The sequence below is a fragment of the Staurois parvus genome, unplaced genomic scaffold (assembly GCF_062004578.1).
Source record: "Staurois parvus isolate SC_StPar_1 unplaced genomic scaffold, SC_StPar_1.0 ptg000580l, whole genome shotgun sequence".
Lineage (NCBI taxonomy): Eukaryota > Metazoa > Chordata > Amphibia > Anura > Ranidae > Staurois > Staurois parvus.
The window spans coordinates 531724-550598 of NW_028318376.1; the positions used below are offsets into that span (position 1 = coordinate 531724).

Sequence of the window (18875 nt, forward strand, 5' to 3'; positions counted from 1 at the left end):
ATTGCTCACAAGCGGTTATTTTTTTATTTTATTTAAAAGTATGTGTGTGTATTATATATATATATATATATATATATATATATATATATATTATTTTTTTTTTACACAGTTTGTGATATTTAACTTTATTGCTATCATGTTATAACAACATGACAGGTGTACTTTATTGAGAGATCTGGAGTCTATAAGTCCTCTGATCTCTCCTCTGCCCTCAAAGGCAGCTGATCAAACTAAGATTAGATTGATTGCCTATCTGACCGGTACAGACCGGTAAACAAACAACCAAAACAGGAAATGATGTAATGCACATTGCTTCCAGCTTCATTTGTCAAAAGGCGAAGGCATGTTCCTCTCTGTTTGCAGCCATCCTTACTAAGTGTAGAGGTCCCAGGCTCCCCAGTGGAACAGGAGAGCATGGGAACGGCGGCGAGTGGCCCCCTTCTGTGCCCTGTAAAAGTGAATGGGCAGCTGTAGAGCCACGTGGATCACCTTTACATGAAAGCCTATCCCTGGCTGCAAATTTTGATACCTGGATCATAGCTGCAGCCTTGATCCTGGTATAAACATGGTTCCCGAAGATGTACAGGTATGTCCTAGCGATGGAATGTGGTTAAAAACTGTTATAGTTTGAATGCAAGTAAACACACATTTAGGGGACTTTGTATATTCTCACCCGAACTGTCTGGTGCATTATATAAGTTGGAGATAAAGCACTGATTCTTTGTATATCATCAACTGCTTTGATGATCTATAGGTGTATTATTGTAATGAATAGAGACTCTACCAAGATTTTTACTTAAATATATAATTGTTTGCCTGAATAAACCTCATATTGCTCTTCAGAGACTATATTATAAAAGCTTTACAACCATTGCAGGATCTTTGCAGTTCCACATTTTAAGGTTCTTTGGACAATATACATTCAAAACTTTCAAACAAGCACGATTGTTTTATATTATCATTTAACACCGTACTGACAATTTTATGGTGGGAGTCTCATCTCACAGCTAAAAGCTCAACTGAAAAGTGGAATAGTCTAGCAGTTTCAGGAAATCAGGATGGAGGGTTGTCTTGAGATACTTCATGTTACATATGTGACCATTTGCGATTATCGCTACCATAACGGGACTAACCACACAATCATAGAAACATGCGGATCCAATGTCTCAAGATGCTCTGATTATTACAGCATTGTAGCAAGCAAAAAAGATGTACTATGTTAACCAAGCATAAATAGAAGTAGAAAGGTGAAAAAAGTTGCCAAATTGATACCTCTTGGGGGCTTAACACACAGCCGGGTGCCCACTGTGAATGGTCCCGTAGTCTTCTGGGACCTGTCGTGTGTCTAAAAAAAGGACAACTTCCACTTCTTATTGGCTAGGCATTTGCAGCAGAAGTGGAATGGGCACCTGTCAAATTTCGGTACCCCCTCCTCCCCAAAAGGTTCCAATCCTTAACAGGGAGTGGGGGACAAAGCCTTAAAGCCAAACTTCCCCTTGTGGGTGGAGAACCGCTTTAAATTCTTTTGACATCAATAGAGAACATTACATTTATTACCTTTCTGTTGCTCAGTTTGTCCAGTATTAGTCTTTTTCTTTTTCCTCTGAAAAGCATTTTTGCGGTCGAATGTTACAGGGCTGTATTGGGGAAGGCTATTAAACTTCTTCTCAAACTCCTCCTCCAGCTTTGCTAAACTGTAAATAAAGCAATGTATAACAGTTGGTTCATTGGCAAGTGTCGCATGAACAAAAAGTCAGTGTTCTCCAGCAGTCATTTTGTTTGCTATTTTCAAATGCACAATAAAACATCTTTCTGAAGAATATAATAACACGGGCATGGCTTCGTTTTTGTATTATAATGTGATAGCAGATAATTATCTCTAATTTACATCAGACAATAACTCCATTTTAAATAGTTCTCAACCGAATGTTAAAGCAACCCTTTGGCCAAGATAATAAAAACTATGGGACAGAACAACCATGTAAATAATAGCTCATGAATACTTACCTTTTACACTCACCGGTCACTTTATTAGGTACACCTTACTAGTGCCAAGAAAGTTATCTCCCACACCATTACACCACCACCAGCCTGAACCGCTGCTACAAGGCAGGATGGATCCATGCTTTCTTGTGGTTTACACCAAATTCTGACCCTATCATCATCTGAACGTCACAGCAACCAGTCTGCCCATTCTCCTCTGACCTCAACAAGGCATTTTCGTCCACACAGCTGCCACTCACTGCATAGTTTTTGGACCATTCTCTGTAAACCCTAGAGATGATTGTGCGTAAAAATCCCAGCAGATCAGCAGATTTTGAAATACTCAAACCAGCCCGTATGGCAACAACAACCATGCCACGCTCAAAGTCACTTAAATCCCCTTTCTTCCTCATGCTCGTTTTGAACTTCAGCAAGTTGTCTTCACCACGTCTACTTGCCAATGCATTGAGCTGCTGCCACGTGATTGGCTAATTAGCAATTTGTGTTACCAAGCAACTGAACAGGAGTACCTAATAAAGTGGCGAGTGAGTGTGTGGGCAGTGTGTTAAATCACTCTTGAAAAGCTCTGGGTGCAGCTGCTATCTGCATGTGTGTGCCCTATAATAACATAGCGGCCAGCTGGAACCACAGCCACCAGGGAGACACAGGCTAAATGCCACACCTGAAGTATCAGATAGCAGTGGAACTTGCAGCTCTTCAAGAGAATGAAGACTTAACACATTTGCTGGACAGCAAGGTATAAGCGATCTTTCTTTTTACCAAGGAGGCGGTCTCATTTTTCAGGTTCACACTGCTGCATTGCGGTTTAGTTGCAACACAGTTGTACGAGTGCTTTTCGTGTGGTTTACTGTCAGTCCCATAGACATCTAATAGACACGTCCCATAGACACGTTTTTGCTGCGTTTCCTGAAAGCACACCAAAAGCACTGCATGATGTATATCCTTGGTGCACTTTCAGAAAACATGGCAAAAATGCACAACCTAATAGGAGTTTATGGGACCATGGCTAACCTGAACAAAAACTGCACATATAGGGGCAGAGTGACAGGGCTGCTTTAATGAACACTTAACATTCAAGCTGTGCATGCCAGGCTCATTTATTTCTACAAACTATCCCTAACTAACTTATACTTCATTGTTCTAATTTTTGCTTTTTACCTTCTTAGCTGATGAGGTTACTTTTTTTTATTACTAACTTTCCTCCATCTTTTTCAAAAAACTTTATGCTTTATTCCAAAACTTACACACCAGGAAAAAGATAACTGTTTTCATAGTGACAGTTATTTTAACCGCTCACCCTCCAGAGGATTTACCCCCCTTCCTGCCCAAGCCATTTTTGTGTTACCGCGCTGCGTTACTTAATTGTCCGTTTTTTGTTTTTTTTTACCACTTTTTTTTCCTCTTCACTATAGTTCACAGAATTAGTTGTCACGTTCCCCCCAGCTAAAAGAAACAAAGTTTTAGTTTATTTCCTCGAGTTAAAAGAAACAAAGTTTCCTTTTAGTTTATTTCCCGAGATAACGTTTCCTTTCGCTCCGGGACAGCTAATTCTCTGAACTATAGTGAAGGAAAAAAAAAGCCGGCAATTGCATTTAAAAACCAGCACTGACATATAGAGACAGCCATTGAGGGAACCTCTCTGTATACACTGCTCCCTCACTGTATATACTACTCCTCTCCTGTCCCCTCCTTGCACACACTGCCCCCCACCCCCTCCCCCCTACAAAGAGGACCTGTCACTCATATGCTATCACATAGGGGACTATTGGTCCCCTATGTGATAGCAATAAAATCACGTAAAAAAAAAAATACATGAAAAGTAGAAAACAAAAAATTGGAGCCTCCCGATCCCCACATACGCAGACATTTCGGTTTCAGTTTGGTTTTCGGCCACATGCATTCTGAACTTTCGGTATCGGTTCAGCACCAGAATTTTCATTTCGGCGCACCACTAATATTTTTTATTTTTTGCTATTAAACATGTCCAGCAAAAAAAAAAATAAAAAATCAGATTATGTCATAAATTTAGGCCAATATGGCTACATGTCTTTGTTAGAAAAAAAAATCCCAATACATGTAAATTATATGGTTTACGTTAAAGTTTACAAATGGTGGTATATATACTGCAATTTTAAATAAATTAAAAATGTTTATACTAGTAATGGCAGTGATCAGCAACTTATAGCGGGAATGCGGCGGGCATTCTGACGCTGGGGGGAACTGACTTGGTGTCACTGACACTACTAATGGCACTGGGCATCAAGGGGTTAACATGAGGGGGATCAAAGGGTTAACTGTGTGCTGTTTCACTATGTTCTTTGTCCATGTGCTTCACAGTAAGCACACTGCTTTGGATGGCTGTGCTGTGCACAGACTTTCAAAGCAGTGTGCAGGAGCTGACAGGGAGAACTGTTTTGTTTATAAACAGTTCTCCTCCCTGTCGGAGATGCTCGGCAATCACCGGGTGCCGGCGAGTATATATACATGACTTTGCGCACCCGTGCCGCCCTGTAGCAGTATTTCTGCTATAGGGCGGTCGGAAAGCAGTTAAGCTAATGTGATTTGAAAGCTACAGTCACACAGTTAAAATACAGATAACTATTCTTGTGTAAAGCTTTGTGAATCAAGCCTTTTGTGCCCTAAAAATGACATCTGCCCTGTGTTCCATTTGTTACCAGCAAATTAAGAGGCTTGCAGCTTGAACACTTGCAATAACTTTCACGACAGATAGCCGTTAACAGGTATTACCATCACTTGGTATTATCTAACAAAGTATGAATCTGGAGCTCCACATGTATGAGGTAAAGTTAGGTAGTCTACTTTTTACTGTCAGTCAGTATTACCCACACAGAAGATTCTACTGTTAATCATTTAAAAAGTGTGTTTTTTTTTTTTTCTTTCTAAAGCCTCCAATTTGGAAAATTAATACAAAGAACACCAGATGTGAACCAATCAGTTGTTTGCTTTATAAACTAGTTTCTGCTAACGTTTAAACCGCATGTGTTGGTTTTCTGCACTTAAAATAACACAGTAATCCTTTACATTTCTGTGGTACATTAATGCATATCATAACATGCGATGTGATAAGGCAACCCACTGAAATCAATGGACAGCCAATGCATAATAAAAAAAAATCAGATGCACCACAAAATCAAATGATCAATTGTGAGGCCAAAACTGACCTAATGCATTAAACATTTCACTGTATAAACATACCAGTGCCATGTGATTTTTTTTTTTTCCAGAGAACCCAAAAATATGAGGATTATAACTAGTGACCTGGGCAAGTTCCATAAAGTGTGGGTATTTTCTTTGTACTGCATAATAACACCAGTCGTCTGGGGACTTCAACATACTAGCTTAGGTGGATGATACTGCAGGGAATAACTAAAAACACTGCATTAGGTAGTAAAGAAAACTCTTATGCAGAATGCATACCCAGCAGGCCCTTCCTCCTTTGGTTTTACTTTCTTCAGTTTTTTAGTCCCACTATTCCCACTTTGGCTAAATGACCAGTTGTCATCATTCCAGCAGCCCTCATGGTCAGATGAACCACCTTTTCCAGGGTTTCGTTTACCTAAAATTCAAGGAAGAGAAATTAGATGACTCAAAACCTTACAGTTACATGTCAAACTACCTGCTTGAAATAGTAAACTGTCATAAACCAATGAGCCTAATTGAATGTTTAAACAACTATGTTTTAATAAAATATTTAAAAAAGACTTAAAAGACCCTGTTGTCAGACCATTCATTTCATCAAAAATGTTCCCATAAGATTATAGTATATTTAAGGCATGTTATTTACCTGCATGGTGAGAACATCCAAAGGGCGACAAAATTGGTTGTGATGTCAGCAGCCCCAGTGGGCTCAAAGCTGTCACTCATTTACATTCTATAGCATTTCCCTTTCCTCCTCCCCTGACTGATGCGTAAAAGGTTAGGTATGGAGATGAGGGGAGAAGGATCTAGGCCAGCAGAGACAGTAAACAGACACTCTCAGAAGAGCAGAGGGCTATCATGTGCATGGAGGGAGTGGGCTGTGCTACAGAACTGACCCTTTGGGTAGTAGTCAAATGTTTTAGCAAGTTCAAAAGCACAAATTTAAAATATTTGACTTTCCTGTGTTTTAGTGAAATTTTTAGGTCTCGAATGACTAGCTACTAGTACTTGAGCAATCCATTTCTAAACATGTAGCTAAGGCTAAAATGGAAAGAAGTCTTAAGAATAAACTAAAATTATTGCCCGTGATATCTCACTGTGTGAGTCTTTATGTAAAACTAGAAAATTTGCAAAGGGCCGAATTTCAATATTGTTTGAGCTTCTGATGGATCTTAATTATAAGTTTCCATACAGGCAGCATTGGGAACATGAGCTCAGTATTACATTAGATCCATCAGAAAGGTAGGACATAGAGAACAATATATCTAAAATTTCTATCAACACAATCCCAATAGAATCTAATTATAAAATCTTACTACATGGTCCATATTAGGGTAACCAAACTACATCTGCATTCATCTTCTAATTGTTTTACACACTGTGGTCAAGTAGGTACTATGTTTCATGTACACTGCATTCATACAGTATTCAGACCCCCTTCACTTTATTTCTATTTTGTTATGTTGCAGCCTGATACTACAGTTGTTTAAATTAATTTTTTTTCTCATTAATCTACACTCAGTACCCTATAATGACAAAGTGAAACAGAATTTCAAAAATATCTGTTAATTAAAAATAAAAAACTGAAATATCACATAAGTATTGACATAAGTATTCAGACACTTTACAACAACACTTGAAATTTCACTCATGTGCCTCCCATTTTTTGATCATTGCTGAGATGTTTCTATACCCTGACTGAAGTCCACCTGTGGTAAATTAAATTGATAGGACATGATTTGGAAAGGCATGCACCTCTCTATAAAAGACCTCAGCTTACATTGCACACTGTATCAGTGCAGAAGCCATGAGATCAAAAGGAACTGCCTGTAGAGCTCAGAGACAGGATTACTGCAAGGCAGATATCTGGGGAAGGCTGCCAAAAAACATTTCTGCTGCATTGAAGGCTCCCAAGAGCACTATGGCCTCCATAATTCTCTACTGGAAGAAGTGTGGCACAAACAGGACTCATCCAAGAGCTCATCACTCAGCCAAACTGAGCAATCAAGGGAGAAGGGCCTTAGAGAGGTGACTAAGAACCTGATGATTTTAAAGCAAGCCAATGGTCGCCTTGCTTTAAAACATACCTTTTCGTGGAGCTCGTGCAGAGATCTGTTAACCCCGTACAGGTTGCAAGCCGATGATCCCCGCAGGATGGATCGGATCTGCTGATTGGGGACGATAAAGGATTGGATTCCGATCCATTATGCTTAATCCGCAGATCCGATCCATGCTGCGGGGATCGTCTGCTTGCATTAAAACTTACCTTTCCGTGGAGCGGGTCTGGTGTCACCCCGTGCAAAAGGTGTCACCCAGTGCGGCGCGCACCCCCTGCACCTGCCTAGGGATGCCCCTGCCAACAGTTTCCTTAAAGTGAAACTAAATTAAAGAAAGGCAAACTCGTACAGTTTTATTCTACTCTGCCTGCTAGCAATTTTTCACCTTTGTGTACACTGCACATGCAGAGTACATTTCCAGCATCTGTAAGTTGAAGAGAATGGAGCCTGGTGCCAAACATTACCTACTGCTTACCTCTGTCAACATTAGCTCGTAAAGTTGTCAGCATTCCCTCTGATACAAGTGTTTTGTAGAGAGCCCCTTTACAGGCCCTCTCAGACTTCCTTGACCCACAGGCTTCAGCTTTTTTGCTAATGTCACAGTCTTCAGTTTTGAGCATTTCTGGTATGTATAACATAGGCATGTCCTCTGTAGGAGATAGTGGTTCTTCCTTTATCTCTTCAGGTACTTCAGTAGGTGATTCTGCATCAGGTATTGTATTTATGGGCTCTGGTTTCATCAAGTCTTTGGTAGTCTCTAAAGCTTTATCATTTATCTTCTTCTCTTTTGATTTCACTTTTTTCTTGGTTGGCTTAAATTCAGTTAAGTTATATTTTGGACTAGCAGCTGAACGTACTTTTTTGCATGGTGAAACTGAAGGTGTTTCAACACTCCAGTCTCCCTTTGCGACTGCCTCAATTGTGTACATGACGCTTTCAATATCTGACTCTGAGGACTGCCTCCTTTTACAACTCTTATTTGGAGACCCTTTATCAATAGAATCATTGTCCGTTTTGCTTTTCTTCTTTTTCTTTTTAATTTTTTCCCGTTTTAGAAGTCCAACATAATGCATGTCCAAATGCTCTGGGGAAGGGGAGTCATGTTTGTTAATTTTAGCATCGCTAAAACTTTCCTCTTGACATACATTAGCACATTCCTTCAGGCTGCTGCAAATCATGCCTTCATCTGTCACCCCAGCTTTCAGTTTCTCTGGAGTGATATTTCCTGAATTTTCTATTTTCACTGCTTCTGATGCCACACACATCTACAAAGAAATGGACAACATCAGATGAAGAAATAAATACAAATAGCTAATAGTACAAAGATTGTTGAATATATGCAATGCTCTTATTCTAAAAGATATTATTTCAGAGATAACTGTAAAACTATGTCACGCTATTTTCCCTTTATAAGTCAGTTCCAGGTTTCTGAGCTACTACTAAAATTCTTTGTTTCCAGAGATGCATAATACATTAAATTACTGACAAATATTGGAAATAAGTTTTAATATAGCAAGACAGGTTAAAGTGGGGTGGAGTAAAAGTAACCAATAACCTGTCCACTGAGGCTCGGTTTACAATATTGTGGGCCATGCGGCCCACGGTAGCTCAGGCACGGCAGCCTATGCATATATCTTTTTAAAAACGCATCTGCAGGGAAACCACATGGTCTTTTTGACCATGCAGTTTCCCTGCAGTTCCCCAACCTGAAATTGTGCTGTGTACTGAGATGTGTGGGACTGCCATTCAGAATCAATGGAAGTCCTGCATGTCTCATAAGATCATCACAATTCGGCTGCAGGTGATTGCTGGTGCAGGAACAAATGCGATTCCCGCACTTGCAACCAACCCACATAGTGTAAACCAGGGGATAACCAGTGTGAAGCAGAGTTGACATATCAAATTCAAAACACGTCTCTACAATGCTTCACAATGGATAAGAGAAGGCCTCTTTAGTCGACTTCACCATAACATGTCTGGTCATACTAACACGTCGTTCCCCAAACCCTAGAAGCCACATTTTCCATACCGTGCACTAGTGATGACCAACATGCCTAAAACTGCTGTATGCACTTTTGAATGAATGGCTCTGTAATATTAGGCTGTATGTGTACTATTGGTTCTGAATGCACCGCTGATTCAGGGACAAAAAGCAAGTATTTGCATGGCTCTGTTCATTATCCTGAGGAATAAACCTTTTAACTTTTTTGGACTTTTGTTGAAAGCGAGATATGCAAATACTTGCAGTCTTCCGAAAGCTCTTTTGTGTTTCACTCTAGTAAATGTGGCAAGATATAAAAGATATTGGTGTATGCTATTTAAACATTAATCAGGACACCAGTTGAGTGTCATTGGAACTGTATTTGGAAATCAACTTTCTTTATATATATATATATATATATATATATATATATATATATATATATATATTATACATGTGGGCATAAATACTTGACAGATTTCTGATTAACCACTTCCCAACCGCCCTAAAGCAGAACTACTGCTACAGTGCAAAATCATGTACATGCTGCTATTCACGACCGCGACTGTCAATCACTGGGTCCCAGCCAGTGATTACTTGCCAGTGCCCGGTGATTACAGAGCATCTCCGACGGGGAGGAGAACTGTTTTGTAAACAAAACAGTTCTCCTCCCTGCCAGCTTGTGCACACTGCTTTGGGATTTTTTTTTAGTAGCAAAGACGTGTAGCAGAATACATTTTGGCCTAAATTGATGATGAAATATGAATTTTTAATTTTTTTTACTGGACATGATTAATAGCAAAAAGTCAAAAAGATTGTTTTTTTGTCAAAATTGGCACTTTTTTTTTTTTATAGCACAAAAAATAAAAACCGCACAGGCGATCAAATACCACCAAAAGAAAGCTCAATTCGTGGGAAAAAAAGAATGTAAATTTAATTTGGGTGCAGTGTTGCATGACCACGCAATTGTCAGTTAAAGCAACGCAGCGCCGTAACGCAAAAAATGGCCTGGTCAGGATTTTTCGACTTTCAGTGTTGTGACATTTTGACTGACAATTACTCTGTCATGCACACTTGTACACTGCATTTTTTAACTTTTAAAGACACATAGCGCTCTCGCTGGTGGTGTTTACAAACCTGTTCCACTTACTTTCTGCTAAACAAAAAAGCCAGAACAGTAGGAACAGCCCCCAAATTACCCTTTTTTAGAAAGTAGATACCCCAAGGTGATCTAATTTCTGCCCTATTTTTTTGGAAATGAAGAGACATGCTGGCATTGAGGGGATTAAAACATGGAGCTTGGTAATGGTGCAAAAGGTAGCGCAAATCAGGTCATACACAATGGGATTTGAAGTTGAAAGAGTTAATGTACAGGTCACAAAGCAAGAGCATGGAGATTAAGAGCTGATTCACACATATGCGGTGCAGATTGAAGCTCAAGTTTCACAGCTAATTGATACAGTAGTTCAGCGGTTCATGTCAGCTTTACATCAGGTTCAGGACAGGATCAGCCCAGGATCTTAGCCTGTTCACACATATGTGGTTTAGGAACGGTTCCCATAGAAATCAATAGCCTGTAATCTAGATTGTAAGCTCCAAGGAGCAGGGCCCTCCTAACCCTCTTGTATTGAACTGTATTGTTGCTGTACTGTCTCCCGTTATATTGTAAAGCGCTGAGCAAACTGTTGCCGCTATATAAATCCTGTATAATAATCCACACCTGAACCTGAAGCCACTACTCAGAAATTGGACGTGACTCTTTTTAAAACTGCACTGAATCCGGACCGACCATGCACCTGACAAATGTGAGCAGGCACCATAGGAAGCAATGGTATTTCACATGTCATGCGGATTGGATGCATTTCAAACCATATCCAATCCACCTATATGTGAACGGACAACTAAAGGATAAGTTTACCTTTTGGGAAAAAATATAAAAGCATATATTTTTGCAGGAAAAAAATGTGCATTCATTCTTGTTTTCCCTACGGATACTGAAAAACATTGCACCAGTGATCTGTGGAGCAATGCCAGACTCCTTCAGAAAAGTCCTGCAGCTTTCAGCCCATACATGTATACAGGCTGACTGTAAGCTGAAGAGCTTGTGAATAAACTATAAGATCGCTCATAGCGACTTTGCAGTCCATTCAGAACTACAAGCAAACGGCCACAAAGGCTGGCGGTAGTTGTAGTTTGTGTATTCACTGAGAACTGTGAATGAATGACGTGGCAGTGAAGGTGGAGCCCCACACGGCCGCGTTCTTTTCAAATAGTTACAGTGAGGGCAAGTTCCTCGAGGGGGGAAGTGGGAGAGGCAGCAGTTGCTGGAACATGTTACATGTTTCAAAATGTGAACTTATCCTTTAAAGGTTATGTTAATGTAAAGATGTGCAGGATAAGGGAAGTGAAGGGTAAAAATACAGGTCACAATCAAAGACAGGATGGATTTTACATGTTTAGAAGGGAGGGGGGGGTGAGAAAGGGTTAACCAAACGATCTCACAATCAGTGAAAATGAATGCATTTCTTTTTCATTAATAAAGTACCATGATTCCTCTCCTTACTGTGTTGTGAAAGGAAGAAAAAGGAAGATCAATGTAAATAGTAATATGTGATTACTTTGATTGGTTATCACAGTCAGAGCCACTCAGATTGACTTGGTACACTGGGACTATGAACAGAGCCATCCAGTGATGGCTTTGCTCACAGCCATTGACAGGTGCACTGGTCGCCCAAGGAGTTATTTGTACAGCGGTGTTTATAAACAGTGGTAGATAAGTAACCGTCCACCAATCCGACATTTATAAAAGTACCACGGTAGAGATATAGTTAAAAAATTTTTTAAAAAGATGTGTCTAAAACAAATCTGATACTGTCATTACAGCTGTAATCATATTTGAATATGGTGGTGTTGTATGGTTCTTTCCCTTATACAGTAAGCCTAGTGGACTGATGCTCCACATTTCCTAAATGATGCTTGTCCAAAATAAAAAATAAACAAATAAAAGGAAATGTAATACCATTGTCTGTTAATCCAAAATACCTAAGCTTCCCTGAAAGGCTGAATCAGAATATGTCGTATTTCCCAAGTATTAAGGAGGTGCTGATAAATGTTACAGTTGTTACCTCTGCAAGCTGAAACAATGCTGATGTCCCACACTGCTTTGCTGATGCAGATGAATCGGAATGTGATGCGCTTGAGGAAATCTACACTCAAAACCAACAAACCCATCAGTCATTCAATGAAGAAAAAAAAAAGTACTGATTTACTGTTAAAATATGGCTAACGCAATACCATGATGATATGGAACAGAAACTTAAAGAAACTTTATAGTTTTTGAGAATGGTTTAACAGTAACAAAATAGGAAGAGTCACAAATGATAACTGATAATGATAACTGAAATACACTGAGCAAAAAAGATAAGTACATGTGGTAACCCCAAGGTAAATGTGTTCCCCAAGGATCTCTTAAATAAATAATTAAAAGTGTATTAAGTTAGAGTGGACTGATGGTGAAAACTAAAAAGCCCACGTTATTCAGGTTGTCTTAGCACCTCTGAGTGAAAACTCAATATGAATATCACTAATTACTTAGATCAATTAATAAATGGTGCTCAATGTATTAAAAATCAAGGATTACTTGTGGTAGGTTTTACTCTAATAATAATAAACATACATTAACTGTTAAGATCATTTATATTTAAAGTGGTCGTAAACCTCATACATGAAATATAACCAAAGCATATCCTCTATAGTCTGTATTTGTCTCTATTAAGTGCACTAAGTGTCATTTCTGTCTGCTGCTTTGTTCCTCCGCTATCAGCATGCATCACTTCTCACAAGCTTTCCTGACACCAAGAGGAAAATGGGAGGGGCCTCCAGCAGATTGTCAGCCTCAGCTCTATTCCTGTGTGAAGGGGGTGTGTCTCTTCCCTCCAATCAGCTCTCAGAGCTCTCCTCACTGAGCTCTGCAGAGTGTAATTTCAGTTCACCACCCACTTTTTTATGAACTCTAGGACAAGCCTTATAAATTCAGCATTTTGAATGGATGTAGAGAAGAGAGGGCTAAAGACAGACGGTACAACGTATGTAGGAGGGTTGGTTTCATCTCTCTGTATCATCTAAGGCAAGTCACTTCACTGGGTATATGTAAGGGTCTACAACCACTTTAAAGAACAAATGCTAGGAATAATACGGATAATTAAAAAGATTTTTCTTTGTCCAGGTATGGGACTGGCAGTAGACAACAACATAGCTGATTACAAATTAAGTATATCAATATAAAAAAAATAATTTTTAATATGGGTAAATAGACATATTACTAATGCAATCAATTATTATCTTGCGTGGAGCAGTTATTACCTTGAATTCCATAACAAAGTATAATTCCAGCTAAAACATTTTTTTTGTTTTGTAGAGAGTAGGAAATGACAGGAAATTAGGACATTTCAACAGGGACACAGATAACAATAAAAAATTCACAGCTTCTAAATCCAAATTTTTTATTTTTTTTTTTAAATCTTTTACACTGTCAGTATTGTGTTACCTCTGCTAAATGGGAGAGGGATGGCTTTTCACAACATTTCGGAGGATCTGGATTGTGAACTTGCAGAGTATTTGATGATATCTACATCAAAACAAACAAAAATGACTTGCGTTTTTTTTACTCAAACTCGTGCATATACGAAATATAAAAAAAAAAAAAAATACTGTGTTTTTTTTTCTCAACAGTGTTAATTTAAACTTTTTTACTACAGTGCTCGAAATTTACAGCTAAACTAAAAAAGAAAAACAAAATTACACAAGTAGACTATTACACCAGCCAAATGATTTGTAATTCTGCTCAGTGAGTCTTGTGAAACACAAAGACCTGCTACAGCCAGGTCCTGGACTTCCAATGTAAAATATACTGCAGGTACACAAAACAGCCTGGTTTGAACCAGACCTTGATTAAAATTGGACAAGGAAGGAGTAGCACCATCCCTTTGCTCTTCCAACTCTAAGCATGTTCATACTTAGACTTACAGCATTGTGCAAAAAGGTAGAGTTATTCAGCTACCTATTACTCTTAATGCACTGATTGTTTTAGCATGTTTTCTTCTGAATGCAACTTACCTCTGCTTATTCATTTTATTTTTATATAATCAGGATAAACTTCCCAGGTTTGCAACAGGTGGACTTTTAAGGACAGCTATTACAATCAATACGTATTACTAAACAATTTATCTACAGAATGCTTAAACAGTAGCTCCCCCCAGTTTAGTTTTAGGTAGAGCTGGACAGTTAAACCATGCTACAATTTCTTATATCTGAGGGACTGTACTAGTGAGGTACAGTGAGGAACAGAAGTATTTAAACACCCTGCGATTTTGCAAGTTCTCCCACTTAGAAATCATGGAGGGGTCTGAAATCCACATTGTAGGTGCATTCCCACTCTGAGAGACAGAATTTAAAAAAAAATTCAGGAAATCACATTGTATGATTTTTAAAGAATTTATTTGTCTTGCACTGCTGAACATAAGTATTTGAACACCTGAGAAAATCAGTGTTAATATTTGGTACAGAAGCCTTTGTCTGCAATTACAGAGGTCAAACGTTTCCTGTAGTTCTTGACCAGGTTTGCACACACTGCAACAGGGATTTTGGCCCACTCCTCCACACAGATCTCCTCTAGATCTGTCAGGTTTCGGGGCTGTCGCTGAGCAACACAGAGTTTCAGTTCCCTCCAAAGATGTTCTATTGGATTTAGTTCTGGAGACTGGCTAGGCCACTCAAGAACCTTGATATGCTTCTTATAGAGCCACTCCTTGGTTATCCTGGCTGTGTGCTTCAAGTCGTTGTCATGTTGGAAGACCCAGCCACGACCCATCTTCAATGCTCTGACTGAGGGAAGGAGGTTGTTGCTCAAAATCTCACAATCAATGGCCCCATTCATCCTCTCCTTAATACAGTGCAGTCGTCCTGTCCCCTTTTGCAGAAAAGTACCCCCAAAGCATGATGTTACCACCCCCATGCTTCACAGTAGGGATGGTGTTCTTGGGATGCAACTCAGCCTTTTTCCTCCAAACACGACGAGTGAAGTTTAGATCAAAAAGTTCTACTTTGGTCTCATCTGACCACATGACTTTCTCCCATGCCTCCTCTGGATCATCCAGATGGTCATTGGCAAACTTCAGACGGGCCTGGACATGTGATGACTTGAGCAGGTGAACCTTCCATGCAATGCATGATTTGAAACCATGACGGCCTAGTGTTCTACCGACAGCGACCTTTGAAACTGTGGTCCCAGCTCTCTTCATGTCATTGACCAGCTTCTCCCTTGTAGTTCTGGGCTGATTCCTCACCTTTCTTATCAGTGATACCCCACGAGGTGAGATCTTGCATGGAGCCCCAGTCCGAGGGAGACTGACAGTCGTCTTTAGTCTCTTCCATTATCTAACAATTGCTCCAACAGTTGATCTATTTTCACCAAGCTGCTTGGCAATTGCCCCGTAGCCCTTTCCAGCCTTGTGGAGGTCCACAATTTTGTCTCTGGTGTCTTTTGACAGCTCTCTGGTCTTGCCCATGGTAGTAGTTGGCGTCTGACTGACTGTGGGGGGGACAGGTGTCTTTAAAGAGCTCAGACAGGTGCTACTAAGTTAGATTAATGAGTGGAGTAGAGGTGGACTTTTTAAAGGCACAGTAACAGATCTTTGAGAGCCAGAATTCTTGCTGTTTCTTAGGTGTTCAAATACTTATGTTCAGCAGTGCAAGACAAATAAATTCTTTAAACATCATACAATGTGATTTCCTGAATTTTTTTTAAATTCTGTCTCTCAGAGTGGGAATGCACCTACAATGTGAATTTCAGACCCCCTCCATGATATCTAAGTGGGAGAACTTGCAAAATCACAGGGTGTTCAAATACTTCTGTTCCTCACTGTATCTGCCCTTGAGTACCTGGGTCTACCCCTGGCCATGATGAAGGGTTCCCGCTTTTCCTGTTGGAGTTATTTATTTTTCTTAATTAAGAGAATGCAATTGAAGATGCTGGAACACCTAACTCTCACAGCTGGACAGGAACAGAGTTTGGAATTAGGGACTGCTGCAGTATCCAAAACATACTAAAAACCTGATACTGAATCTAGTGGACAGAACGATCAATGAACCTGCAAAAAAAAAAGTGGAAATTTACCCATAATAACTTGATAAAAATATTGTTCCTTAGCAAGGTACACATCCTCCACATTAATATTTATACAAACAATTTAGTGTGTGCTGTTAATTGCCTCCAGCATTGCTCGTTTCTTCTTCCTGGAGGCTACCATTTTGCTGAAGCCCAGAGCTCCTGAACAGCAGTAAATCGTAAAGCATAAATAATCCCATCTATTTACCGGTTTAAAACCGTTACATTCCTGAAATGCCAGGATTGCCAAATGTCACATTTGCTTGTGTCCTCAGCCAAACTGCCAACCCATCAAATGGCTGGTGTCATAACTGATCACATGTACAGCATTTATGGCAGTTGCAGATCAAACAGAAGCAGCTTCCTTGGCTGTAAATGATAGGAGGGTTTAACAACTTAACGTATGCAGAGCAGGGTGAGACAAAGTATTACTTGATTTTGAACAGTATAGACACTTATTTTTAATGTTATACATGGCTATACCTGCAAAAGCGGCCAGCTTGAAGTGATCTAGCAGAACGTTATTTTCTGACTAAAGTTCCACTTTAAATAATATCATAATTAGTTTAGTTAAGTCAGGTGTTTAAAACCAATGACGACTTATCCTTTAAATCAACGGAACAAAACTTCTTTTTCAGCTATACCCTCCCAGCTTAACAAACTACTTTCATAATCACTACTAGAAAGCCACCCACTGTGTACTTTCTTTTGTTACCAGGATACAGTGTTATTTCCGCAACAATTTTCATATTAATATTTAAACATCACCCTAATACCTTGAATATCCACACCTAATGAAGCTAGATTAAACAACCTATCTAGTAGCAACATCCTATGTTCTACTGATGAGTGCTTGTGGTACGCTACATATTTTATACTTTATACAGAATATGGTTGCCAATCCCATACCTCAGCAAACTGGAACAGTGCAGATGTCTCGCATCGCTTAGGTGATGATACCTCCAAATTTGGTGTGCTGGAGGAAATCTGAATACAATACACATTATCAAAAAATAAGCTTGAAAACACTGAATTAAAATAATATTAGAAAGTAAATATTTCTGTCTTCATTATAAAGATGATTAGTAACAGGAAGATCTCTCCAATGGGGACAGAGACAGCAAACAATGGATCTTTGATTTACCTGTAAAATCCATTTATTGGAGTACAGTAAAGGACACAGGCATATTCTTAAATAACTGGGTGATGTTTTGCTACCTTCAGGTGACTGGACACTGGCAAACAGAACTGTAAGGATCCTTATATAACCCCCCCCCCCCCCACTTACAGTTATCCTCAGTTTTTTAGCAAGCAATCAGCACAAACAGAAACAGGGGGGAAGGTCCTGTATCCTGTACTATAAATCCTAGAAACAGATTTTACAGGTAAGTCAAAAATCCTATTTTCTTGATCGTACAATACGAGACACAGGCATATCCTTAGACAACTAGGAAATACAAAGGGGGGGGGGCACAGCAAACAAGACTTCAAGAGACCAAAGTTGGAGTTTCACATGGAAATACTGCTAGCACCCAATTTCCTACAATTGCTAGCAGAGTAGAGCCTGGAGTCCTGGTTGCCTACGGAGATCGTGAAGCTACTATAATCTTAGCTAAATTAATTTTTAGCATATTGCTATGGTACATGCTCATTCGGTAGAAAGTTAGGTAGCACGTACATGTGTGTTTTATGTATGTCAGTACTATGTATGTCTTAAATTGTTTTTTTTTCTACAATTGTATGTACTGCATGTCGGTTTAGTAAAGAACATTAATACACTACAGACTTTTTTTTTATGCTTCCTTGCTTTTACCACAAAGTGACCTTAAAAAAAACCCACAAAGCTAAATGGTGGGTGAGCTCAGCTAAGGCAATATCCCAGATAGGTCCGAAGGGAGGTTTTTTGAAGAGCCATATATTCCATTTTAAGATTCCACAGTGTCACTGGACAGTGTCTAGCAGGAGCGAAATAAGCAACTCCCTCCACTAAGGCCTTTGCCAGGGGGTGAGAGGATAACGAATGCCGGAAGAGGATATCCAAGGCTGCAATTTGTTCCTTGAGGGTACTCAAGGCCAGATTCAGATACCTGAACCTGACTGGAGAAATCCATCCCATTCATCTCATGGAGTATCATCTAGATATTCGAACCATGTAGGGGAAGCCCTCCTGATGTGATGGTATATTTTGCGAGAAGTTGACTCTCTAACATGGATAAGTGTTGGGATAACTGAATTTGACAAGCATTTGTCCCTCAGGACCTGGACCTCAACAGCAAGGTCGTTAAAGCCAGCAACTGAGAAGCAGGATTGTAGATCAAGCCCTGAAATAGAAGGTCTATGAGATCCAGATAAGGCCAAGGGGAGTCTGCCAGAAGCCAGAGCATCTCCAAGAACCAAACCTGCCAAAAGCTTGCAAAAGAACATTGGGGGAACACGGCACCATGGCTTCACTCACTTCAGAAGAGTATACCCCTGAAGGGTCCATCAGGGACTGGGTCACACCTGCCTA

At 39.6% G+C, this 18875-nt stretch overlaps 1 protein-coding gene across 3 annotated transcripts in view; it reads right to left on the reverse strand.

Moving 5' to 3' along the window:
- BBX (BBX high mobility group box domain containing) overlaps positions 1–18875 on the reverse strand; it is a 105391-nt gene that overhangs the window by 19506 nt on the left and 67010 nt on the right. For 2 of the 3 annotated variants that reach the window (XM_089692241.1, XM_089692239.1), the window contains 6 exons: positions 17276–17353; positions 13748–13828; positions 12327–12407; positions 7696–8485; positions 5443–5581; positions 1558–1694 (listed from right to left, as the gene is read on the reverse strand). In XM_089692241.1, the coding sequence (XP_089548367.1) occupies positions 1558–1694; positions 5443–5581; positions 7696–8485; positions 12327–12407; positions 13748–13828; positions 17276–17353 (1306 nt within the window). The remainder of the gene's footprint in view (positions 1–1557; positions 1695–5442; positions 5582–7695; positions 8486–12326; positions 12408–13747; positions 13829–17275; positions 17354–18875) is intronic. The other variant, XM_089692240.1, reaches the window with a different exon arrangement.